This window comes from Phacochoerus africanus, chromosome 8 (genome assembly GCF_016906955.1).
Source record: "Phacochoerus africanus isolate WHEZ1 chromosome 8, ROS_Pafr_v1, whole genome shotgun sequence".
Classification (NCBI taxonomy): Eukaryota; Metazoa; Chordata; class Mammalia; order Artiodactyla; family Suidae; genus Phacochoerus; species Phacochoerus africanus.
The window spans coordinates 99,963,021-99,989,496 of record NC_062551.1 but is presented as its reverse complement, the minus strand read 5'-3'; the positions used below and the strand labels follow the sequence as shown (position 1 = coordinate 99,989,496).

At 44.0% G+C, this 26,476-nt stretch overlaps 1 protein-coding gene across 2 annotated transcripts in view; it reads right to left on the bottom strand.

The window, feature by feature from the left end:
• The window catches only part of LAMA1 (laminin subunit alpha 1), a 137,531-nt gene that overhangs the window by 73,313 nt on the left and 37,742 nt on the right, over nucleotides 1-26,476 (bottom strand). Inside the window, exons 4-16 of one of the 2 annotated variants that reach the window (XM_047793750.1) lie at nucleotides 18,926-19,168; nucleotides 17,268-17,447; nucleotides 14,570-14,659; nucleotides 13,098-13,215; nucleotides 12,040-12,218; nucleotides 11,277-11,382; nucleotides 9,177-9,337; nucleotides 7,880-8,020; nucleotides 6,697-6,870; nucleotides 4,956-5,057; nucleotides 3,963-4,174; nucleotides 2,728-2,839; nucleotides 573-683 (exon numbers count right to left, since the gene is read on the bottom strand). In XM_047793750.1, the coding sequence (XP_047649706.1) occupies nucleotides 573-683; nucleotides 2,728-2,839; nucleotides 3,963-4,174; nucleotides 4,956-5,057; nucleotides 6,697-6,870; nucleotides 7,880-8,020; nucleotides 9,177-9,337; nucleotides 11,277-11,382; nucleotides 12,040-12,218; nucleotides 13,098-13,215; nucleotides 14,570-14,659; nucleotides 17,268-17,447; nucleotides 18,926-19,168 (1,929 nt within the window). Of the gene's footprint in view, nucleotides 1-572; nucleotides 684-2,727; nucleotides 2,840-3,962; nucleotides 4,175-4,955; nucleotides 5,058-6,696; nucleotides 6,871-7,879; nucleotides 8,021-9,176; nucleotides 9,338-11,276; nucleotides 11,383-12,039; nucleotides 12,219-13,097; nucleotides 13,216-14,569; nucleotides 14,660-17,267; nucleotides 17,448-18,925; nucleotides 19,169-26,476 lie in introns of those variants that run through there. The other variant, XM_047793749.1, reaches the window with a different exon arrangement.

The following is a 26,476-nucleotide window of genomic DNA, read 5'->3' as shown; positions in this document are numbered from 1 at the left end:
AAAAGCAAGTCTTGCCCTGTATCTGCCCTAAAGTTCATTCTCAAGATTAACTACATATTGGATGAGCCCCGTTTCAACTCCTACTGCATGAAAGAGGTGCTTGTTTGCAGAGTTTCTCCGAGCTAACTAGGAAGCATTGTGTATTATACAAATGAGTGGATTGTTATAAGGTGTATTACCTCTCTTATGCTCCAAGATGTGAGAGAATGTTCAAATCTACTAGCACTTGTGTTTAAAAGAGCCGATCCTTTTTTATTTAATCCTGGGACAACGTTTTCCACTTTTATATTGCTCTATAATCTTACCAGGTAACTCATTGCTTATGTTCTAATAAAAAGCCAGCAGTGAAATTCCACTTCCCTTTTCGACTCTGACCAAAGACACTTTTCTTCAAAAAAAAGGAGAAAAAAAAAGCAGGAAATATTTTATAACTTGAACTTGCATCTGTAGATTTCCTTAAGGGGTCTACAAGGGCAGGGAGGTTCCCTGGGGAGGACGCATTTTTTTTTTTTTTAAATCATCTCTGCACAGCAAGGGCTTCAGGGTGGGGGGAGGGGGAGGTCTTGACTCACAAAGCAAACGCCGTGAATGTCACACTCAGCTGCGTGGCCATGGCATTCGCAGGGCTGACAGATTCCTCCAAAGAGTATTCCGTCCACGCGGTAATAGCCAGGGAGACAGGACTGCAAAACAAGGACAGGTGACTGTGTGGGTGAAGGCAACTGAACGCATAACGCGAAGATCATCTTCTTCCCAAGAAACTGCTCAATTGTCCATGAATGGAAACAGATTTTTTTCCTTCAAACATGCCATAAAACGCACCCATATGAAGCACAGACTCAATGACTTTTTTTTTTCTTTTACGGCTAAATCCGCGTCATATGAAAGCTCCCGGGCTAGGGGTCGAATCAGAGCTGCAGCAATGCAGGATCCGAGCCACATCTACGACCTACGCTACAGCTTGTGGCAAAGCCAGATCCTTAACCCACTAAGCCAGGCCAGGGATTGGACCCATATCTTCAGAGACACCATGTCAGGTACTTAACATGCTGAGCCACAATGATTTTTTTTTTTTTTTGAGTAAATTTACTGAGTTGTGTAACCATCACCATAGTCCATTTCCTTGTATCTTTTTAAAGGTAAAAACATGCACACAAAATCATGGTCACACAGTGAGCCAGCGTACATTACAGTGGTTCTCCACCGCATCACTCTTAAAATCATGTAGCAGCCATTTAACCGGTGTTTCAATCAACAGGACTGGCCTCTCTCAACTTTCTTTTTCTTCTGCTGAAAATTTCTTAAATGCTGCCATACATGGGTTAAATGCAGTTCTGGGTCAATCTGCATTGGGTTTAACTGAGCAAGTATTACAGGTGAGCCTTCTGGGAGTTAGGAGCTGGGCAGGCAACGTGGGCCTTCAGGGGCAGGGAACCACCCCAGATGCTGTAATTCACACCATCATGGTGACAATTCTGAGAAACGGGCTTTCTACGTGAGAGACCTGCAATCCGGAACACAGAGCGTTAACCACAGCCCCCTGGGCGAGCACTGTGATCCAAGGCCAGATTGCACACCTCCACGACCTGTGTCCATGGCGTCCCAGGGGGTGACAGCAGACACAAAACGTGTCCAGACTGCAGACCCTGGAAGGATTCACAGGGAGGCTGGCACGCTCCCTTGGGGCGTGGGAGGAGGCGGGGGTGGGGGGGGAGAGGGGGGAGGGTGGATTTGGTTTTTATTGTTATAAGAATTCTTAAAAAGCATTTCATTATACTAATAATGCATAATGCCTTCATTCACACTGACCTTGGGAAAGTCCCCTAACTCCTCCTGGAAGCCAGGCTATCCCAGGGACAGGAGGCTTGTCTACAGATGAGCATTGAGCAGGCAGCTGCCTGGGGGTCTGGGCTGCAAATTTCATGCTTCCCCAAATTCCTTTCCTAACCAAGAGCTGCCTGATCCTTCGAGTCAGCTTCTAGGTAAGAGTTTGACTAAAGAATGACTTCTGCTAAAAAAAACACTTGCAAACTGTAGCACAGGTGCGATCCCTGGCCCAAGAACTTCCATAAACTAAACTAAACTGAACTAAACAAAAAACACACTTGCAAAGTGTTTTCTTTTTTTCTTTTTTTTTTTTTTTGATCTTTTTGCCTTTTCCAGGGCTGCACCCGTGGCATGTGGACGTTCCCAGGCTAGGGGTCTAATTGGAGCTGTAGCTGCCAGCCTACACCACAGCAATGCAGGATCGGAGCTGTATCTGCCACCTACACCACAGCTCACGCCAATGCCAGATCCTTAATCCAGTGAGCGAGGCCAGGAATCGAACCCATAACCTCATAGTTACTAGTTGGATTCGTTAGCCATTGCGCCACAATGGGAACTCTGCAAAGTGTTTTTCTTGCATGTTGGAACTTGTGAATGTTCAAACACAGTCAAGGTCAATCCTTAGAAAAGCAAAATATGGCACAGGGATTGCAATCCTGTTGCCTAAGCATGAGAGTGACACCTACTCAGGGGATTCCCAGGTACCACAGAGGAATCGGATTTCTTTAAACAATGTGGGCTTCCAACATCCCTTTAGCCCCCAAAGTCTGAAGTTCAGAAACACCGGGTTTCCAAAGTTAACATTCAAACAAGTATCATGACAACACTTTCAATGCGTTTCCCCCTCCCCACCCCAGGAAAGAGAAAGGAAGATGGGAAGCTGAGGGGGGGCACCCTTACCTCACAGGAGATGCCTGCATAGCCTTGGGGACACTCGCAGTGCTCCACCTGGGTGGCCAAGGCCAGGTCAATGGCATTCGGGCTGGCTGTGTCCAGAGAGACAGACCCCAACCTGCAGACAGAAGGGCCATTACCTAACTCGCACCCTTGCACATGGCCCTTCACTTCTCGAAGAAGACAAATTCCCCCACAAAAGACTTAATTCTGACCAAATGGCAATGTGATTTTCATAAGGAACTAAAGATTTTCACAACAGTCCACTTGCTGGGAGCTGTCATTATTCCCTGGAAACACCGTTGTCACTTGGTACAAAGACAGGCTGCCGCCCACACACATCCGGGAAGCCTCTGTGGGGCCTGTTCTGAGGAGTGAACCTGAGAAGGAGGAATCCACTCAGCTGAACTATGTCTAGTGCAGAGAGACTGCCTCTGAACAGGCAGCTCTGGGCTTGCGTTAGCCGCGTCCAGTGTGCATGCTTAGCCTGGCCCTGCCAGAAAGTGACTTTCTTGAACTAACAAAACGAGGTTGGCTGGGCTCTTGCACTTAAATAGTCTGTGAGAATCCAAGACTGTTAACGTAGGGACAGTGGAATCAGATGCAACACAGTTAACAACCATGCCCTTCTCAGGCGTTTCTCAGAAAAACACCCTGAAAGTTTCTGATCCTGAGGTCAGGTCCCTCTCCTGCTAGACATGTATATCGTGGACAACTGTTCCTAGGTTTTTGCTAAAATTGGAGGAATAAAAAAATAATTTCAAGACAGACAGTTCCATGAACTTATTTACAAAACAGAAACAGACGCACCGATTTCGAAATCAAAACTGATGGTTACCAAAGGGGAAAGGCTGAGGCGGGATAAATTAGGAGTTTGGGATTAACATATATAACTACTATATATAAAAATAGATAACTAACAAGGCCCTACTACATAGCACAGGGAAAGCTACTCAATATTCTGTAATAACCGACAAGGGAAAAGAATCTGAAAAAGAATGGATATATGCATATGTATAACTGACTCATTTTGCTGGACACCTGAAACTAATACAACATTGTAAGTCAACTATAAAACCTTTTTTAATTTTAAAAGTTTAAAAATAAAATGACATAAAAGACAGTTCCATTAGCTGTGTCCTTCAAACAATCAAGTAAAGAATATTGCGCTTAAAATATACAATAATATCTCAAGACCGATGTGTCCTCGACATAAGTTTCCTCTCCTTCTAAGGACGCACCTGTAAAGAGCCATCTCTGCAGAATTGTAGTTGGCTCTGATCAAGAGATGTGTCACGTTGGCAAGGACGGTCATGAGCCGGTCACGATCTACCTCCTTTTTACTATTAAAATCTCGGAAGTTCTCCGGCACAAGTCTCACCACGTTCAGGTATTCTTCATAAGGCTGCAACGACAGGCCCTCGGCCTGCGTGCTTAAAGTGAGTCCATTTCCCTAGCATTTAAAAATAGGAGGAACAGATTCATTATTCAATTTCATGGTCAAAAAACAGAAGCCAATTTCGTCTTCAGCCACAAGGCTTTTCCATTTGTGTGCAGGTTTCGGGGCAAACACATTAATGAGGGCTGCAGCCCTTGGTCCAGAACCATCCGAGAAAAGATGCTTCTCCATATTCTCAAAGGGATTCCGATAATGAGTGTAGCGACCGTGCTTTTGCTGGGATCGCAGAAAAGAAGCAAAATTGTCGTGCACTAGCCCACAGTCTTCCTCAAAGCACACAGTCTGACACCCCTAATCTTTTTTTTTTTTTTTAATTGAAGGATAGCTGCTTTATGAAGCTTCATTTGCACAGCAAAGGCCAAGGCTTTGCTGGGTGTTTCTGTACAGGAACAGGGACAGAAATGGCAACGTGTCTTCTGTCCCCAACAGCCCCAATTGCTACCTGATCATTCATGTGGGGCAGATGTGGCTGGAGCGGGGAGGGACCCAAGGGGCCAAAAGAGAAGCTCCAATGTCAAGGAAACACTCTCTCCCTTTAAAATGTGCAAAAAAAGGGGGGGGGCAGCTACAGGGTCAAGGGAAGAGCTATACATGCTGCCCTGAGGCAGTTCTGGAACTTTCCAGTCTCAGCTTTGTTCAGAAGACACAAAGCATTGCTCAATGGCCACCATGCCATGAGCTCTGTGTTCCCACAGACTTGCTCAGCTGCTTTCAGTCATAAAACTGCTGCCCCACGAAGCCCTCGGCTCCAGCAAAGACACAGGAAAGCAGTCACCTTAATGATGACGTTGGCGTGGGACAGGAGGTCACCATCCACCGTCTCCATGGGGACTTCGTAGGACACCGTGTACTTCAGGAATCCACCGAACGCCATCAGCTGGAATGTTTAAAGGACAGTGAGCACCGAGGGGAGGGTACGAGGAGACAGTCGCTCTCGGATCCACTGGAAACAACTAGGTGCAAGGTGTCCCGGAGGCCACAGTAAGTAAAGATGTCACGGAAAAGGCAGTGGAAAGGAAGAACCTTATATGAATATTCTGTTTAATCGATATGACAAAATACAATATCATATTGTATTTATGCATAGAAAAAAAAGTGCTCCTTCCTAGAGACCCCAGGGTAAATTACTAGGAACTTTCCCAGGCCCACAACAGAATTGACTAAGCACTACAGGTGGTGGGGAGTTTGACCCATGGCTTCAATCCCCACATTTGGTTCTGTTTTCCTGCTTGCAGGAGGGTGACAGGAACATGTTTGGTCAGCCTGAGCAAGGTCTAAAGTTTTTCTTCCTGATCAGAGACCCTTGAAAGGAAAAGAGCTATGCCACACGTGCAGCCCTAAAAAGAAACAACAATAAAACAAGGCATTCTCATTGTGGCTCAGCGGGTTAAGAACCCGACACAGTGTCCATGAGGATGCAGGTTTGATCCCTGGCCTCACTCACTGCATTAAGGATCTAGCATTGCTGTGCTGTGGGGAAGGTCCCAGCTGCAGCTTCTATTTGACCTCTAGCCTGGCAACTTCTCTATGCCACAGGCGCGGCTCTAAAGAGAAAAATAATAATAATAATAATAAAGGAAAATAGAGATTTTCTTTCTGCTGGGTGTCCTACAATAATCAGAAAGCAATCTTTGCACCATAAAATCAGAGCGGTTATCTCAACACAAAAAAAATACCAAACAAAACTAATGATTTTTAGCAAGACGATCACGTTCTAAATAGAAAACCTCTTCTAAGATTGTAATCTATCGGGAAAAGCAATTTGCAAAAATGAAAGTATTTGATATGTAAACATATGCAGAACAAGCTATAAAACTAAAATATAACCATCAACTTAACCATTTACCCAGGTAAAAGACCTACAGTAACTACTTATACCATTAGTTTAAAACAAACCAAAGGTATGGTGAAGGTGAGCAGGGAGCTACCGTCACTGAGAGAGATTCCACTGAATCGGATCAATCAGGATCCAGAGAGAGGCTGCGTATCCGGTGAGGAGGGGGTGGGACCGTGGCATTGAAGGGCAAAGGTTAAATCCTATCCCCCAACTTGCCACTTGGTAGAATCACCATTCAGTGTTTTGTTAAAATGCGAAGGATTCTATCTGTTCTTAAATGTGAACTTCAGATGAACAATGGTCACGGTAAGGAAGCTGGGGATGGGGCAGAGGTCACCTGCACGACCTCCCAGGCTGTTCTCTATGTCAGGCTAAGGACAGGTACACAGCTACACTGAGCAGGGATGTGACAGATACATCACAAAGACCCAAAGGACCCAGGAACCCAGAACAAAGCAGAAAGTTTGTCAGGGGAGGAGGAGGGGGCCAGGAAGAACCAAAGTCCATATTTTAGTGATGTCATTAAGTCAAAGAAGGATGAAAAGACTGTGGGGGGTCAGATGTAAGTAAACACTTTATAATAGTCACCCCAAAATCCAAGAGACCAGTGAGACTACTTGAAAGGCCAAGAGAGGTTCTTCTTCACGTGCTCTGAGAGCTTTGCCCGAGACGGACATACCTTGTTGCCCAGGTAGGCCTCCGGGGCTGCCCAGTAATACGTGGAAGTCAGCCTCTGTGCCACGGCTGTGTTGTTGATGCTGATCCGGTGACGCCCGCCTAGCGAGTCCTGCTGAGATGGGATCTGATGGGAACTGGCCAAGTCGGTGGTCAGCCACCCAGACATATCCTTCACCTTTAAAAAAGATCCAAGAATTTTCGCATGTGAAATAGAAGTCACCTTTGGTTTCACCCAGCCCAGCCCTGGTATCTCTAAGATGATGGAGCAGGGCCAGAAGGGGTGGGGTCCTAAGGGTGGGTCCAGAGAGCTTGACCAGGATGGGGTGGATACAGGTGGCCCTTCCCCTCATCAAAGGACCTGGAGAACTTGGGAACGAGTCATAATAGCCACCAAACCCAGATCAATGATCAGCAAATAGACAGGCTTAAAAGAAACAACAAAGAACTCAACAAACGCGTTGAATAAAATGTCTAAGGCTCACTATGGCTTCTCCTTCCTTGTTGTCCCCTGCTTTTTAGCCAAATGTAGAAAAGTGTATAAAAGGACCTCCAGATCCCATGCTCCCCATCTGTCATCTATGTAGGGGGAAGAGGAGCTCCCATAGGAGCAGATTCCCATTCTCAAGTACTGATTGGAACCCTCCCCCCCCACCAGGGAGAAGGGAGGGGAGGGAGGGTCAGGGAAGAGGTGTATCCTCCAGCCATCACACTGCCACCCACCACCGGTCCTCCTTTATCACCCACCCTTGAACGCTTCCCCCTAGAACTCTCTGCTCCCCAAAGAACTGGGGTTCCCTGCCTGCCTTCAAAATCCCCGGGCCACCTGCTGCTGTTCTCATCCTTTGGCCAGCTTCTTTGAGCTAGAAAATCCTGCAGGTCCGCACATCCTGCTGTGCTTCCTGAGGCTGGTATAGGGCTGGTGGGGTGAGATCTCCATGCCCTTCCCCATAGAAGAAATTTAAACACGATGCATCCTACAGGACCATAGTAGCCTACGGCTTTGCTAGAGAAATGTATGTGGGGACCAAGACGTGATCTAGGAAGAAACCTTAGAGACACTTTGGTAGCGGGCAGCCTTTGATCCGTGCTGCGGATCCACTCATTGTTTCCCAACACAGCTCCGCCAGAGCTCATCCGACCTGGCACACTTATTAAATCCCTGCTCTCCTGGAAGGTGCCCTCACCTGACTGACGGGCCAGGAGAGGCTGTCACAAACGTCCGAAACGCCAAAGCAGAAGCACTCAGAGCAGCCCTGGGGGTTTCTTTGGTCCAAGTTATAGAAGCCCGGCTTACAGCGATCACAGTGTTTCCCCTCAACATTTTCCTGCAATTGGAGTAAAAGATTCACTTTGAAGCCAACAGGGAGACACAGGATAAAATGACATTTACATGACTTTAACATGAAAGCTGCCTGGCCATCGACAGACACAAGTAAGTAAGAAGATGCTCCAGATCAATGTGAAGCCTTGTGGTGTCAAGATTTCCAGATACTTGGAAACACTGCTCGTTTGATTTTGTCTTCGAGATTGAGGCTAGGGATCCTAGAGCTTGGATTTTTCTGTTCCGTTGGCTTTTTTTGTTTTACTTTGATTTAAATCTTCTATGTTTGCTGAGCTTTCAAGTATTTTAAAAGCCAAAGCAGACTATGTAATTAGTTTGTCTTAATAAACACACAAGATTATTTTCCGTCACGTGAAACATCTTGAGACTCTGCTTGCACAGGAATGAGCATGAGGCAACAACTAGAAATCTGCTGAGTTACTGGGGGAGATGGTTATTATATTAGAGAGCAAAAGCACTTCCTGGGCAGCAGATTAATGTATTTCTTATCACTGTTCGATTCCTTTAAAAGAGAAATCCAAAGTCATCTATCTGCCTTTAACTAATGTCCTTAGAAATTTAGTATTTACCTGGCTTTCCTCTCAACATAAAGCTGAAAAAGGATGTCACAGAAGAGGCAATAGCCCAAGGCCTAAGAAATGCAGTATTTGGTTTCATCCAGGAAGTCACAGAAATCCCTCTGGAACATCTGGCCATCTCCCAGGAGGACCCCCCAAAAGAAACCAGGTACCCATCTGAGTGCAAGGACAGGAGTTCTGTTGTGGCACAGTGGGATCAGTGGGGTCTCTGGAGTACTGGGACTCAGGTTCCGTCCCAGCCCAGCACAGTGGGTTCAGGATCCAGCATTACCATGTAGGCTGCAATTGTAGCTCAGAGCTGATCCCTGGCCTGGGAGCCCCTTATGTATCTTGACACCACGAGCTGCAGGGCAGCCATAAAACAAAAAAGTCCAAGGACATATTTTGTGGTCAGTTTGCTGTGACATCAAGTCATGCTTCTCAGGAAGACGTTGGGGGAGGGATAGTTCTGGTTAAACCTGGATGCTTTGCTCAGGAACCAATCATCTGAGCCAATGGGATGCCTTCCATTTTCAAGAAACCGCAAAGGAAACTGAGGGACGGTTGAACCCCCACACGTACCTTACAGAGACAAGCCTCTGAGCAGGGCTCCTCATTCATGCTGCCTGCTGGATTACAGTCGCACGGGACACAACTGGGGTAACCCTTATAGCCAAATTGGCAGCGGTCACATTTTTCTCCCGCGTAACCTTCCCTGCACGGACACTGACCTGGCCACTTCCCTGCCAAGACAAATGGCAACGACTCAACAGGAAGGTAAGAGAGTTGCAAAGCAGGGGTCGGTCAGCTATTTCTGAAAAGGGCCAAAGTAAATAGTTTAGGCTTTTTGGATAGCATCTCTGCTGCCACTATTCGACCCTGCTGTATTGCTTGAAAGCAGTCCCAGATACTATATAAACAGATGGGCATAGCTCTGTTCTAACAAAACTTTACTTACAAAACGGTGGTGGCAGAATAGGGCCCAGAGACCATAGTTTGACAATCCCTGGTTTAGAGAAAGAAATGAGAGATGGAAAGAACAGAGGCTGGCAGAATGCAAAATGGTGCAGCAGCTCCGGAGAGCCATGTGGTACTTCTTCAAAATGCTAGGGACAGAGTCATGATAAGATCCAGAAATATCACTCCCAAGTATTTAGCCAGGAATCATGGAGACATCCGCCCCCCAACCTTTGTCCATGAAGGTCTGCAGCAGCATTATTCACCATAGCCACAAAGTCAAAACGACCCAACTACTCATCAACTGATGAATGGACACATTAAATATGCATACAATGGAGTATTATTCAGCGATAAAAAGGATGGAAATACTGACACAGGTTGCGGTGTGGATGAACCTTGAAAACGTCATGGTCAGTAAGAGAAGCCAGTCACAAAGACCCCATGTTGTATGGTTCCATTTAAATGAAAAGTCCAGAAAAAGCAAATCTCTAGAGAGAAAGTAGATCTGTGGTTGGAAGCAGATTAGTGACTAGTGGTAGATTAGGGCGGGGGTGGGAGGAAGGGAGGAAAAGAGGCCATGACTGTGAATGGAGATGGGTTTTCTTTATGGGGTGGTGAAAAAGAACCAATATCAGATTGTGGTGAGCATCGTATCCATGAATATGCCGGAAAACAATGAAGTCACTGTGTACATTTTAAATGGCTATACTGTGTGACAATCATATTATAAAAGAAAGCCTTTTTTTTTTTCTTTAAAGCACAGAAGCAAATGGTGGAGGGCTACGAACACTGTCTGCTTTTAATGCCAGCTTTGAAACCTTCTGGACGTGTAACCATTGGCCAAGTTTCTGAAGTGCTCTGGACTACAGTTTCCTTGCCTATAAAGTGGGCAAAATCATTTTTTATTTGCTATGATTGAAAGTTACAATGAGATATAGTTTTAAGTGAATCAAGGGGAGCTGTCATCATCATCAACACCACGAGTGGCATGTCAGAGTCGATTCCATCGTGTCACTGACCTTCCACCTTGCCAGTGGGTCCGCAGTTAGCACACCCTTCCCTGCCAGCCCATGTCCCTTTAACTGCTGGGGATGGAGTGTTGCAAGGGGTCACAGAGGTCCCTGAACAGATGCAACCTGCTCAGGAGGCACTGGTCTTTGCAAGTGCAGGTGCCGGTTTTTGGAATGGAAAGAACACTGACATTTACAAAGCCAACCGGAGGACGTGCTTGCTTTGTGAGATGACACACGCTGAAGCCTCTGAGTGTCTTCTAAGAGCTAAAGGGAGCCACTGCTATTTACTGTTCCACATCTGACTTGAAACAGGGCCTCCTTTCCTCTGCCATCCAATGCTCAATTAACCTCTCAAATGTCATTTCATCACCCCAGCACTGCCATCTCCACCCCCTACCTCCCTCCCACCACGGTTCCGAATTCTGCTTAATCCCTACCTGGCTTTACATGATGGCACATGAGCCTGTTCCTTTAGGGTCTGCCTATGAGCAGGGACCTTGGTCATCTTGTGATAGCGTATGTTTCCAAGTCCTAGAAAACTGCCTGACACATAGTAGGCACTCAATAAATATTTGGCGAGCAAAGGAATCAGTAGAAAATCTTATCACCAAATTGCCACACAATGGTACTAGTCTCAGCTGGCACAAGTCTTCCACACACACACACACAAACCATTCACGACAAGCACAACAGTGAATCAAGTACTCACCTCCGTGTAAGTCGGAATGATGGTCATCCTTAATACATACGGAACTCAGGGACCCCAGAGGGTCACAGTCACAAGGGTGACAAGGGTTGTCTTCACTAGGAGACACCTGGAAGGCAGAGGTTGCCCTGGATTATCTTATAGAAATAATGGCAGTATCGCTGTTAACATCAACCGTAATACCCATGACCAGATATTGACTTTTGATGTTAAATGTGAGCATCACGATGACTTTGCATAGCCAGGGGGTGCAGGTCAAGCCAGAAAACTCCAAATATCCTTTTGGTGGTGACAGCAGTTGGCACCCTTTTCTGTTATCACTGTGACCCGGCCCCTCCCTCTGCTGTCTCTCAGAGCCATAGAGAAGCATCTCCTGGGACCTGGCCATCATGGGATTCCTGTGACAGCTACACATGGCAAGTCACCCGAGGACTGGGCACTTCCTATGGGCAAGATCCAGCTGCTTTGGTTATTGGCTGACTCTGCACATGGAGAGTTAGTTTCACAAAACTCTCGGATGACAGGACCGGGGGTCCCCATTCAAGTTAAGTAGCAATGAATGAACATCCTCCTCTGAGCAAGAAAACAGGACAGATAGAGCAGGAAATGGATATGTAAAGGACACCCGCAGTGCGTTATAAGAATGTAGATGAGATGCCACAAAACGAAGGAGGTGTCTAATACTGAGGCTGACACTTGGCTGAGTGGTTCTCTTGGCCACCTTGGGAGGATGGGAAGTTGAGCCGCAGCAGAGGGACGCTCTTACCCCATGTGGTCTGTAATACCCATCGATGCAGGCTTCACAGTTGATGCCCATGGTGTTCTGCAGGCAGTCGATGCAAACTCCGCCTCCTTGGAACTGCCCCACAGTATTCAGACTCCTCTTCTGATTTGCCACATTTTCATCATAGTAACAGTCTTTGGCTTTATTGTGGCAATTGCATTCTAGTGGAATGTGTTACCATCTCAGTTAATATAGATATACTATGTCTTAGATAAAGAAAAGCCTTCCTTCCCTAAGTGAGTTTTGATGACTATAAATTAAATTAAAATTATAGAAGTCATCGTAGCAGACCATAAGCATGGAGGAACAGCTATTCGAATTTTAACTGTGTGCCCATGTGACCCACCAAGCTGTCTTCTGGGATCCTAGATTGCAGAAGTACCTGTTCTCTTGTCAGGAGCAAGGGTGAATTATTGCACCTTTGCTTGTGTTAACAAAAGCCTGGTAACACGTAAAATATTCATGTTTTGATTATGTTCCATCCACATAATGGAGTTTAGTTCGATTGTTTATAAAACAGCATTGCACAGTGTTCATATGGAAAGATTTTTCTTGAAGATATATTGTTAAAAATAAAAGCAATGCATAGAATGTTACACGGAGCACGTCGGGTTCTGTGTATGAACTGTGCAAGCTGTCAGAATGTGTTAATATATGCTTTACGTGCACAAACACTTCAGGAAGAACCTACTAGGAAATAAAAAAAAGTGGGAAGGCGGGAGATAGGACAGAAGTAATGCTTTTCACTATATACTTTATATATTGTAGGTACTGAAATCTTATAAATATACTGCCTATTTAAAATTTAAATCCAAATTAATCAAAATAAATGAATATATGGGAAGGAGAACCCTAGAGAAAGAGCAATTTCATAATGATACATTTAAGTCTCACTGTCCAGACTGTAAGGTAGTCTGCAGCTTTGGGAATGGCTTGACTAAGAAAACCTTTGTTTACTAATTACAAATAATAAGTCACTGCAAACTTCAGCATATGAAGCAGGGGAAGTTTTACATTCTTGCAATTCTTAATGGACGTACCTTCACACTTGTTACCAGAAGAAATGGTTCCTGGCCTCCAGGGCTGCTGGTGGTACCCAGGACAACATCTGTTGCAGCTGTCACCGCAGGTGTTATGTTCACACTGACACTGGTATTTCTAGACAATGAGGAATACAAAACTACATCTGAAAACTGACCTGAATGATTTTCGCAATTTTGTTTTAAGAGATATTCAAGGGCACAGCAAGAGTACTACGATTGAGATTATATGAAGATATAAAAGTGAAACTGGCATTTAATTCTTAAAGAAAAAAAATAAACTTATGATCTGGTTATAACCCAAAGTGAGAAAGAATAAAGCAAAACTAACCTAGGAGTTAATTCACAAAACCTTTTCGAAAGAGACAGTTAACTGTAGAGGTGTGGAAACTCTTATTAATAACTTTTTGGATATTCATCTTTATGCTTTCTAGCATTAATAACAGATAAATCCTATTCAAGAATTAAATCAGGAATTTCCATCGTGGTTCAGCAGAAATGAACCTGACTAGCATCCATGAGGACCTGGGTTTGAACCCTGGCCTCACTCAGTGGGTTAAGGATTCGGCATTACTGTGGCCAGCAGTTGCAGCTCTGACTCAACCCCTAGCCTGGGAACTTCCATATGGTGCAGGCGCTGCCCTAAAAAAGCCAAAAAAAAAAAAATTAAATCAAATGTTGGGGAAAAGTAAGAAGTGACTATGTAAATTATTTAAAAGAAGAAAAGAGGGTGTCATCTTATTCACTTACTTCTATGCTAAAATAGGTGAACATTATTCTACCTTGATTTCTTGATTTAGTGCCATGAAAAGGAAAGAGGAAGAAATTGGAAGGAGGAGAGAGCCTTCATTTAAAAAATATAAACAGGGAGTTCCCCTCATGACTCAGCAGTAACAAGCCTGACTAGTATCCATGAGGTTGTGGGTTCAATCCCTGGCTTCACTCAGTGGGTTAAGGATTTGGTGTTGCTGTGAGCTGTGGTGTAGGTCTCAGGCTCATATCCAGCGTTGATGTGGCGTAGGCCAGCAGCTACAGCTCCGATTCCACCCCTAGCCTGGGAACCTCCATATGCCACAGGCCCAAAAAAGCAAAAAAATAAAAATAAAAATAAAAAATATGAACATAATTTCTAATCACACAAGGCTTTTACTTGACTGTCTTACAGAGAAGATCTTCAGAATTTAGAAAGCCACTGAACTGCACACTTTCAAATGGTTAAAATGGTAAGTTTTATGTGATGTTTATTTTCTGCAAAATGTTCATGGAAAGGATTTAATTAGAAATATTCTCCAACCAAAGCAAAATTAAGTTGTTTTTAAAAAGTAAACTAGTTAAATTACCTAAAAATCATTTTTGTGGCATGATTTTATAACTTTCAATACATGCCATGAATAAAAAAGTGCAATGCTAAAAACATTATAGCTACAACCTGTATTTGGAGGTTTTAGCAATTGTGAAATGCTATAACTCACCTTGGTAGTTTTATCCCATGGACAGCTACTGGCGTGGCCATAACAAATACACATCCCTCCAATGGAAATGTCTTTTATTGAATAGTAGTACTAAGGAAAAAGAAAGTTACACACAAAAATGAAAACCTCTTTTGTTTCAGTGAGAAGAAAATGTTGGCACTCCAACAAATATCTCAGTTATTATCATTAATCTAAAAGATAGATATACATTTCAAGTTATATTTCATGCCCAATAACATGTAAATAAAATATCTATGTTTAGTTCAAATAAATAATGTCCAAATTAACTCCTCAACAGAAACCAAATTCATTTAAAAAGAATTTCTCAACTTGGCTGCATCTTAAACTGAGGCATATTCAAACCCATGCTACTGAAAACCCTAAAAAATATTCCTCAATTGAATACAGCCCTATAAGAAAAGGATAATAACTCATGACCAGGTAGGATTTATCCCAGGGAACCAGAGTTAATTTAACAGAAAAATCAATAAATGTGAATCACCACATTAACAGAATAAAGGAGAAAAAGCGTATGATTATTTCGTTAGATGCACAAAAAGCAACACCATCATTAAAGAAATCTCAACAAAGTAGAAGAGAACTTCCTCAGGCTAATGAAGGGGCATCTCTGGAAAATCGGGAGCTAACAGTGAACGATGAAGTGTTTTCCTCTTAAAATCTGCTCTCACCATTTCTGGTCAACGTGTTCATGGGAGGTGTGAGCCAGTTCAGTAATGCAAGAAAAAAATAAATTAAAAGCAAGCAGAGTGTACAGTAAAACTAAACAGTTCTTATTTTTAGATAATGTGATTGTGAACCTAGAAAATTTTTCACAAACTACTGGAGTATGTGAATTTAGCAATGTCTCCATATACAAAATCAATACACAAAAATGAATTGCACTTCTATACACTAGCACTGAACAAATGGAAAGTAAATTTTAGAAGGCAAACTATTAACACTAACTTTCAAAACCGTAAAATAGTTAAAAATAAACTGAACAAAAGATAAACAGATAATAGATCTTTGCCAAGAAGAGTTAAAGAAGATGGAGATAAGTGGGGAGATATGTCTGTGGATTGGATAATCCAATACTGTCAAAATGTCTTCCAAAATTCTTCTTGAATTGATCTACAGAATCAGTGGAATCCCAGGGAAAATCTTAGCAAGATTTCTTTTTTCTTGGCAGAAAGTAATAAACTGATTCTAAAATTTACAAGGAAACACAATAACCTTGGAATAGCCACTCCGTCCTTGAAAAAGACCTGAGCTGGACTATTACAGTCCCTGACTTCAAGACTCATTACCATCATCGAAAAAATCTGTTATTGGCATAAGGCTAGAGAAATAGAACACTGGAAGAGTAGAGTCCTGAAATGCACCCACAATAATGAGGTCAAGTAATTTTCAAAAGGGCACTAAAACAATTTAAACGGAAAAAGGAAAAATATTTTCAACAAACGGTGCTGGAACAATTGTACAAGCACATGAGGGAAAAAGAATTTTGGCCTCTACCTTACACCAAAGGCAAAAATTAACTAGAAGTGGATAATAGCTGCAAAAGCTAAAACTATAAAGCTACTATAAGAAGATGTCCCGTAGTAATTTTGTAAACTTGGGATAAGCAAATATTTTTCAAAGACATAGAAAGCATTAACTCTAAGAGGAAAAAATAAATTGATAAATTGGACTTTATCGAAATGAAAACCTCTACACATCAAAAGTCATAATTAGGAAAGTGGATAATCAAGAGATAAACCAGGGCAGAGAAAAAAAAGCATTTGCAGTATTTGTGACAAAGGACTTGTACACACCATATATAAAGATCTTTACAGAGTTCCCTGGTGGCTCAGTGGGTTAAGGATCCAGCATTGTCATAGCTATGGCTCACTTAGGTCACTGCTGTGGTGTGGGTTCGATCCCTGGCCAGGGAACTTCCACACACTTTGGGGGCAGCCAAAAAAAAAAAAAGTCATTATAACCCAGAATAAGAAGACAAGACAGATAATCCAACTTAAAAAGGGATAAAAATGTAATCAGATACAAATAGGCACACGCTCCACATTAGTCATCAGGAAATTAAAATTCAAACCCTGAGGATGGGCCACTGTATGCACAGCAGCAAGGCTGAGATGACAATGACCAACACCCCAGTATGTCAGTGTGTGGCACATAGGGAGCCCTCACCCACTGCTGATTTATAAAATGCACAACTGCCTTTAAAAGGGCTTAGCAGAATCCTAAAAACTAAACATGCTCCATCCTGTAACTCATAACCCCACTCCAACTTTACCCAAGGGATTTGAAAATGTCTGCCCCCACTAGCTTTGTACATTTGGTGTACAATGAACATAAACATACATTTTCCTAGCTATAGCTTGTATCTCAAAGTTGGACATTTTTCTTTTAAGTGAAAAAAAACCCAGCATCACTCACTTGCTCAGTCAGATGTAGAGCCAGATTAGGAGGAAGAAATGGTCACTACATCCACTGTGTGACCATGTTATAGGGTTGGTGGGGACCCGGGGACCTGAGGGTGCCAAGTCAGAACCATCACCTCCTTTACAGGTGGCATTTTTAACAAGGCGTATCTAAAGACTGTCAATAAAATAAAGGAAGAGGCCAACCAGGGAGAGAGTATTTCTCATAAACAACATAAAGTTTTCTCAGCAGTCAGGAGCCCCCCCGCCAGATTTACCCGTCTTGTGACAATAGGGTCGAGGTCTTTAGGGTCCCGGTGGCTAAGGGTCATAAGATCGGCATTGAGGGTTCGGATGCGCTGTAAGCGCAGGCGGATATACCGTGCTGAGGTAAATTCCAACAGCTTGGGCGAAAGATCATCAGAGCTTGGTCTGCCATTGATTAGTGATGTATGAATCTAAAAATAAAGACACCAAAAGGAAGAAATATCTATTTTAAGCCTGCAAAAAAAAAAAAATAGCCCTGATTGTTGAAATTCTGGGCACAATCTTTAAAGATCTTAACTAAAACCAAACCAAACGACCAGGTTCCAGCAGAAATCTGTCTAATATTCCTTGACAATTGTGAATTCCATGACCAAAATCCGCATTCAGCTTATTGAAGTTATTCATTTCAGCGGCTCAGAGATTGCCAGAAATCTTTAAACAGGACCACTTTTCCCCGTGTGATAAGGACATTTTAATACATATTGGTAGCTTCTCTTACACAAATTCTAAATGTCAAGAACAGACTGGGGAAACTATTACACTTAGAATGGATAAACGGGAGTTCCCATTGTGGCTCAGTGAGTTAAGAACCCAACTAGTATCCATGAGGATTTGGGTTCGATCCCTGGCCTCACTCAGAGGGTTATGGATTCTGCATTGCTGCAAGCTATGGTGTAGGTTGTAGATGTGGCTCAGATTCCACGCTGCTGTGGCTGTGGCAGCAGCTGCAGCTCTGACGTGACCCCATCCTGGGAACTTCCATATGCCATATGTGCGGCCATAAAAAGAAAAATAAAAGCACAGAAAGTTCCTACTGCGTAGCACAGGGAACTATACCCAATCTCATAAGATAGACCACGATGGAAAATAATATAAAAAAAGGATGTGTGTACAGATATATTTACATATGTACATATAGATATATACATGTATATGTATGTAAACTAAGTCACAGCTGTACCACAGAAATTAGTACAACACTGTAAATCAATTCCACTTTAATAATAACAATAACAATAGACTGGGGGGAGTGCCAGAAAGTCTGTAACTCCCACTCTCTCTTTCTCTCACTGAATGTCTGCTCTTGAAATTATGCAGGGCTTGCTGCAGAGATCCTGCTGTGAAAAGCACTTGCAGGGTTTTTGTAGTTTGATCTCATCAAAGCCTGCTCCTAAGGCATGGCTTGTTTTTGATTACACTCTGCCTGTGTGATGTGTGCACAGCCCGGCGTGTGCAGCACAGAGCTGGAATACCTCACAGCTGTTTCCTGCCCTCAGCACCTCCAGGGAGAAAACTGGGAGCTCTGTCTTTGAGAGGCATTTTCGTGCCCTCTTTTATACTGCAACAAATAGTGTTACCCTGGTGTTATGGGAAAGATGCTCAAGGAGGATCTGATGGAGCTATTAAATCACAGCAGAGTGAAGGCTGAGGGATCTCCTCGAAGGGAAGAAAGCAATAAAGTAAAATGGGCTAGGGGACATTCATCAAGCTTAGGCACCAGCCAGTGACAGCTTAACTACAGCGGCTGGACGGTTAGACGAGTGTTCTCTGTGGTCTGTTCCAGAGCTACGTTGTGAGTGTTCCATGCTGGCTCTAGGGATGGCTATGTTGTCACTGGGGGGGTGGGGGCCCTGATGAAGAAAGGGACCTCCCCACGGGGGTGCAGTACCTCTCCGTGCTCAAGGGGCACCAGCCTGGAGTAATACGAGGTGCAGATCACTTCATCATCGGCCCTGTAAGTGGGTGGCCCCCGTCTCGGAGTGATATTGTAGTGAGTCAAACATTCCGTGTCACTGATGGCGTAATACTGCCAGGGGCTGAACTCGATGCCATCCAGAGAGCGCTCCAAAATCCAGTTTCCAGGACGAGGGGAGTTGGCAGCTTTGATGATGACATAAGCAACTCGGAAGACCTGGAACGAAGACACTAAAAAGTCTCAATCAAGAATCAGCAGCAAGCGCTCAAAAACCAAAGTGCCTCTTGAGAACCTTGATGTATGATGGCCAATGTCTCTTAATGCTGTCTAAGATAACTGCTTCTTAAGTATTAATCAGAATTATATCTTGTGGCGTTCCCGTGGTGGCTCAGGGGAAATGAATCTGATTAGTATCCATGAGGACGCAGGTTCGACCCCTGGTCTCCCTCAGTGGGTTAAGGATCTGGCGTTGCCGTGAGCAATGGTGTGTGTAGGTCACAGAAGTGGCTCAGATCTGGGGTTGCTGTGGCTGTGGTGTAGGCTGGCCTGGTGGCTACAGCTCTGATTCGATGCCTAGCCTGGGAACTTCTACATGCCTTGGGTATAGCCCTTAAAAAAAAAGAAAGAAAGAAAGAAAGAAAAAAGAAAAGGAACGTATCTTGCGAATGTTTTCCTGGTGGCATTTGTTTTCAAAATAAACTAACAAAATACTCACAAGTAAATGTGCATTATTATTTCTATTATTAACAGTATTAATATTAACATAAGTGCTTGTTTTCCTTTCCAAGGTCTTTTTTTTTCTCGATCACGTTTATGAATGATAATAGTTGTATTTGTTTAATTAGTAGTGGTGTTAAATGCATTTCTCACATAGTGACTTGGAGATAACAAATCTGAATAGGAGAAAAAGTCGGACCACTGCACAACTATCACAATGGTTAAAACACCAAACACTGACAACACCAAATGCCGGTGAGGATATGGAGCAACTGGAACTCCTGATCAGTGCTGGTGGGAATGCAAAATGGTCTAGCTGCTTTGGAAGACAATGTGGCAGTTTTTCGCAAAACAAAGTACACTCTTACCATGCAATCCAACAATCCTGCCCCTTGGAATTCACCCAGAGGAGCTGAAAACTTGTGTAGGTGAATGGATGAGTGAAGTTGATACATCCCTACAATGGAATATCATTCAGTAAAATTCTTAAAAATGAGCTCTCATGCCACAAAAAGACATGGAGGAAGCTTAAATACCTATCACTAGGTGAAAGAAACCAGTCGGAAAAGGCTACATGCTGGATGATTCCAACTCTATTGACTCTGGGCTTGTTGGGTTTTTGTTTGCTTGAAGCTCCTACCCATCTTAGTCCTCACCCATTCCAGGAACACAAGAGCTCCTGAAAATTAACCCATCATAAATCAAAATGTTTTACATTCATCTACTGAATTATTCCCTGGGAAGGATAATTTTAGAGGTAAAATTATAAATTAATATTAAGAAATTATAAAATTATAAATTATAAAAATTCTCTTCACCAACAAGAAATGTCCCGCCCCAAAATTTAGTCTGCAAGTGACCTAAGTGTGATATGTAGACACTCCATGTCCCAATGCAATCTTCCTCTAGAACATTCACTGTTTCTAAAACACATGAAAAGCAAAATAATGTTCTCAGATTTCAATAATGAGGAAAATCAGAAACTGTGTACCTGTTATGAATGCTTGTATCTGGAACTTAATGTCCAATGTTTAAAAACTGACAATCATCTTTATCAACTTAACTACTTTTAAAAATTAAAATAGGCAAAGGCTATTTTGGCCCTACATAAACATCTCCAGAAAATTATCCTTTGAACATAATTACATGGATTTTTTTTTCCTTTTTGGAAATTTATTTTTTTAAAACTTTCCCCTGATTTTTAATTCATATATTCCATAATTCTTATATTCCATGATTTATATTTTTTAATTTGCTATATTTTTTGCTTTTTTTAGGGCCATATCCAGCATATGGAAGTTCCCAGGCCAGGGTTTGAATTGGAGGTGCAGCTGCCAGCCTACACCATAGCCACAGTGACTAGGGATCCGAGCCACATCTGCAACCTACACCACAGTTCACAGCAATGCCAGATCCTTAACCCACTGAGTGAGGCCAGGAATTGAACCCTCGTCCTCATGGATAGTAGTTGGGTTCATTACTGCTTAGTCATGACAGGAACTCCAATTTACTATATTGAAAAGCCAAACACTTCTCAGAACTACCTGGAAACTCATATTGCTATGTCTCCTCTAGAACTAGTCCTGAAGAACACCAGAGTCTTTATACAGCATGTTTTTACAGCTTGGGGGAGGTCAGTCACCTTCGCAAAGATCCAGCAATGTCCCAGAACCACATGATAGAACAGGTTCTAAAGAGTTTTCCATTTGGTTTTCATACTGATGCCCAAGCCAGCTGGCGGGGGGGGGGGGGAGGGGGCACCCTGATTTTGACTCATCATTGTCCAACTGCTTGAAAATATTTTCATCATACATGGAGAACTCTGTGAGCACGTGGACCACTGTGGAACACGCTTATAAACAAATTTTATGACATGTAGGTGCCAAGTGAGATGGTGTGTAGGTGCCAAGGGCACTTGAGAAGGAGGCAAGTCAGGGTCATTTACCAAGGGAATGACTGCCTTACTTTCTGTTTTCCAGTTTCACATTTGAAAATGGAAGCAACCAACAGGTTTACCTCAGGTGTGTTTAGAGTTTCATGTATATCATCTCATTTAACCCCAAACAACCCCATGAGTTTCAAGTTCCTGTGTTCCCGTTTTACATATTTGGAAATGGATGCTGGAGTTCCCACCTTGGCTCAGTGGAAACAAATCTGACTAGCATCCATGAGGTCTCAGGTCGATCCCTGGCCTCACTCAGTGCGTTAAGGATCCGGCGTTGCTGTGAGCTGTGGTGTAGGTCACAGATGCAGCTTGGATCCTACGTGTTGCCATGGTTGTGGTGTAGGTCAGCAGCTATAGCTCCGATTTGACCCCTAGCCTGGGAAGCTCCATGTGCCTTGGGAGTGGCCCTAAAAAGACAAAAAGAAAGAAAGAAAGGAAGGAAACTGATGCTTAAAGAGGTTATAAGACCAACAACCGAGATTCAGGTCCCAATGAAAAAATAGGGGTCCCCCTCCAGAGTCCTTAGTACTCACCATACTCCCCCCAGATGTCCACGCACACAAAGGTCACGGACATTTGTTTTTGTAAACCCAGAGGAAGCCCCTCCATCCACTTGGGCACTGGGTTCAGGTTTAAACAGGCACAGTGGCAAGTGTTTCAGTCAACTGTGCAGCTTCTGTTGTGACAGCTTAGGATGTGCAGAGGGGGGGATGGAGAAGGTGTAAGAAAGAAAAACTAACGCTATAGGTATGCCTGGGTCACGCTGCTGTATGGCAGGAATTGGCACAACATTGTAAATCAACCATGCTTTCATAAACAATTAAAAATAAAAACTGGAGTTCCCGTCATGGCTCAATACTTAACTAATCTGACTAGGAACCATGAGGTTGCGGGTTTGATCCCTGGCCTTGCTCAGTGGGTTAAGGGTCCAGCGTTGCTGTGAGCTGTGGTGTAGGTCACAGACGCGGCTCGGATCCCACGTTGCTGTGGCTCTGGTGTAGGCCCGTGGCTACAGCTCCAATTAGACCCCTCGCCTGGGAACCTCCAAATGCCTCGGGAGCGGCCCAAGAAATGGCAAAAAGACAAAAAAAAAAAAGAATAAATAAATAAATAAATAAATAAAATAAAAAATGAGGCTATGCAGCACTCGCTGAGGCAGGGACAATGCTAAGTGTTTTATTAGAATCATGAGCTCAGCAAACTCTTCCAACTACGTTCTTCTTATGAAATAGTCATCGTTTCTTTCCGTACTTTACAGATGAGGAAACCACAGCAAAGAAAGATTACATAACCTTCCCAGGACCCCAAAGTACCAATATGTAAATCACACTTCTACAGATGGCAAGGAAAGAGAATGAAACCCTCAGCCGAGCACGTGGTGGTACCAACCCAGTCTGAACCAGCAGCAATTATGTCAATACCATCTTCTTGCACTTCCATCAAAAACCCCGGTCAGCTTTGAGATGGAAAACGTAGTCACGGGTGACAAAAAGATCCCAGCAGAAAAACAACCACAGTGGGGAACACTTCAGAATGAGCTCTTCTGGGAGAAATTGTTTATCGTGATCAAGGCCCTCAGCCTGAAGCTGGGCACTGTTCTCCTAACCTCTCAGTTCACTGGGTCCCCAGATTAGAGACTAGGAAACAAATTAAGGAAGGGACTGTGAGATGTAATACGCAAAAGAGGAAGAGGATGCCGTGAAGCCTTGAATTGCAATTTGTTTTCACCTAAGTCTCGTTATTGGCTGCACTGTGTGTCCCCAAGTTCATATGCTCCAATCCTAACCCCTTGGTACCCCAGAATGGGACTATATCTGGAAATAGGGTCTGTAAGGAGATAATCAAGATCAAGTGAGGCATAGGGGTGGGCCCTAATCCCATCTGACTGGTGTCTTTTTAAGAAGAGGAGATTAGGACAGAGACATATACGGACCAAGCCTGAGAGGTCAAAGGCAGAAGATGGCCATTTGCCAGCCAGACAGAGAGGCCTCAGAAGCAGTCAGCACTGCCAGTGCCTGCATCTTGGATTCCAGCTTCCAGAACTGTTTGCTAATAAATCTCTGGGGTTTAAGTTCCCAGGTCTTAGGTATATGCCATGGCATCCCCAGCAAATGAACACAAGCTGGTCCAATTCACCAGCTGTGTGTTAACAAACAGGCCTGGGTATCTTGACAAACAGGTGTGTTGACAAACCTTCAATATAGGAAAAGTGAGGGATTCTCTGCTACTGTATAAAATTTAAAATCTTCCCCCCAGTGAAATCCCTCATATTTCTTTTGCCTTTTTGGTTTTTTTTGTCTTTGTTTTTGTTTTTTTGTCTTTTTAGTGCCACACCCATGGCATATGGAGGTTCCCAGGCTAAGGGTCTAATCATATAGCCACTGGCCTACGCCACAGCCACAGCAACACAGGATCCGAGCCACATCTGCGACCTACACCACAGCTCACAGCAACACGGGATCCTTAATCCACTGAGAGAGGCCAGGGATCAAACCTGCGTCCTCATGGATGCTAGTCAGATTCGTTTCCGCTGCACGATGATGGGAACTCCTCTTTTGCCCTTTTCTGCATGGTTGACTAAGCTGCCTTTTCTCTCCATATAAGGTTGGCTGAACACAAATTGATGACACAGGGCTTTCACTAAATGCAGAGTCCCTGAGGTCTGGCTAAACCTGCAGCTGATACGGCCACTTTCAAATCCACTTTCATGGGGGTTTTCCACCCAGAGGCCTTTGTTAGTGATCCCTGGAATGCGCATAAACAGCACCACATAAACAAAGCACACATACACTAAACGCCACTTTCTACCCAGGAATCCAGGCAGGAATTTTCCTGAGGGCCTCAAACTTTAATATATTGAATCCACCTTAGGCCCAGAGATAAGAAAACCACACGGAGCCTCATTTTTCCAGTATCAGGGGTCAGTTTCGGATGTGCTCCCGGAAGCCTAGGGTCCCCTCTCCACAGGAAGCTCAGGGGCTCTCTGTACATAACCTGCCAGGGCCTGGATTTCACACAGGATCCCCGGCTGGGAATTCACACACTTACCTGCCCCCATGGCCGTGACTAAACAGAGAAGGGAGGAATACTTTTTCTTACCTGCTAGGAGTGACCTTTTCACAGGAAAAAGAGAATTAACAGCCAAGTTACATTTTAAAAAAGAGTTAAGTCTATTTGATAAGGAATATTGCTCAATTATCCCTAGAAAGCAGGTCAATCTGTGCTGTGTAAGCTTTATTTCTTAGGACATCATTAGAAAATAAAATTCAAAATCTCATTGGAACCAACCTTTATTACTCAAGAATAAAGAGGGAATTCCTGCTGTGGCGCAGTGGTTAAGGACCTGACTTCAGTGACTCTGATCACAGCTGTGGCTCAGATTTGATTCCTGGCCTGGAACTTGCAAATGCAACAGACCAAAAAAGAAAAAAAAAAAAAAAGAGTTCCCATTGTGGCTTACCGGGTTAAGAACCCAACGAAGTGTCGGTGAAGATGTGGGTTCGATCCCTGGCCTCCCTCAGTGGGTTAAGTATCTGGTGTCGCTATGGTTGCAGCATAGGCCTCACCTGCACCTCTGATTTGACCCCTAGCCCTGGAAATTCCACATGCCACAGGTGCACAGGTTGTAAAAAGAAAAAAGAAAGAATACGGAAGTGATTATTTGCCAAAAGGCTCATTACTAACTCAGAGATGTTACTTTCAGAGACCTACCATCAGGGACAAAGGAGCCTGGGAGCGAGGGACGCCCCTTAACACTTTTTTACTTAAGGTTCATGCAGTAAACACTGAGTGAGTGTCTGCAGCGATAAAGTGGAGCACACGGATGGCGCGGACTGGATGCCCTAAGGGGAGGACAGGTGGATCAGATCTCTCAGGAGAAGGATAGCAGAGGGAACTACAGGTGTTCACGGTGACTGGGGAGGCCAGCAGAGTCTGGGGGGGTGGGGTGCAGGGGACAGGTTTCTCTGAAGTGTTTTTGGAAAGCGGGGGAGAGTAAGCGGGAGACCAAGTGGGTGAGGTTTAGGTAAGGGGAGGAAAGATGCCGAGGGACAGAGCGATGGGACCCTGCAGGGTCACAGCACAGAGCGTGTGACACGGCAGGAGGCCTGGTTGGCTTGAGTGTGGAGATGGGAGGGGACTGGACAGGGCGCGGCTCTTTAGGCCGTGTTAACTTACAGACCATTAGAGGACCCTCAACCAGTGAGTCACGGTCACCAGGGATGAAGAATCATGAAATTAGAAGCCAGTGGCAGGAGATCAGAAGGGATGGTGGTGCTGACACAGTAAAGACCAAGACTAAAGTAGAGAAAAAGCCAGTGGGTCTCAAGGAGTTTTCCAAAAGGTCCAGTGTGAGCGAGAAAGAAAATGCAGAGGCCCAGCAGGACCTTCCGGCTTTGGCCAGACCCCCTCTCCACCCCAGGAAAGCTAGACCCCCCTCCTCTCTCCCATGGGGCCCACCCCCCCCTTCTTTCCTCCGCACGGAGAATGTTTGGCTGATGACTTTGAAAACTCAGCTTCTTTTCACGACCACCCCTCATCCCCATGGCGCCCAGCAGGTCCAGCAATAATTAGGAGCGAACATCCTTACACCCCTCTTCTCACCCCTCATGGGGAGAAAATCCTGCCTCGCACCCTAGGAAAGTAAAAGGGGTTCGTAGTCATGAAGCCTCACAAATCCAACTGGAAACACTGCCTAGAAAAGCTGTGCACATCTGTACTTGACTAACCCTATCAAATATTAACCTGTTAGTTACACATTTACAACACCTAGACACAGCGATTATGTGTTTCTTTCCTCCGGTCACCAAATCTAGCTAAATCGCTTATAGCTTGAACCCTAGAGAGACTGGAAAGCATCTCTT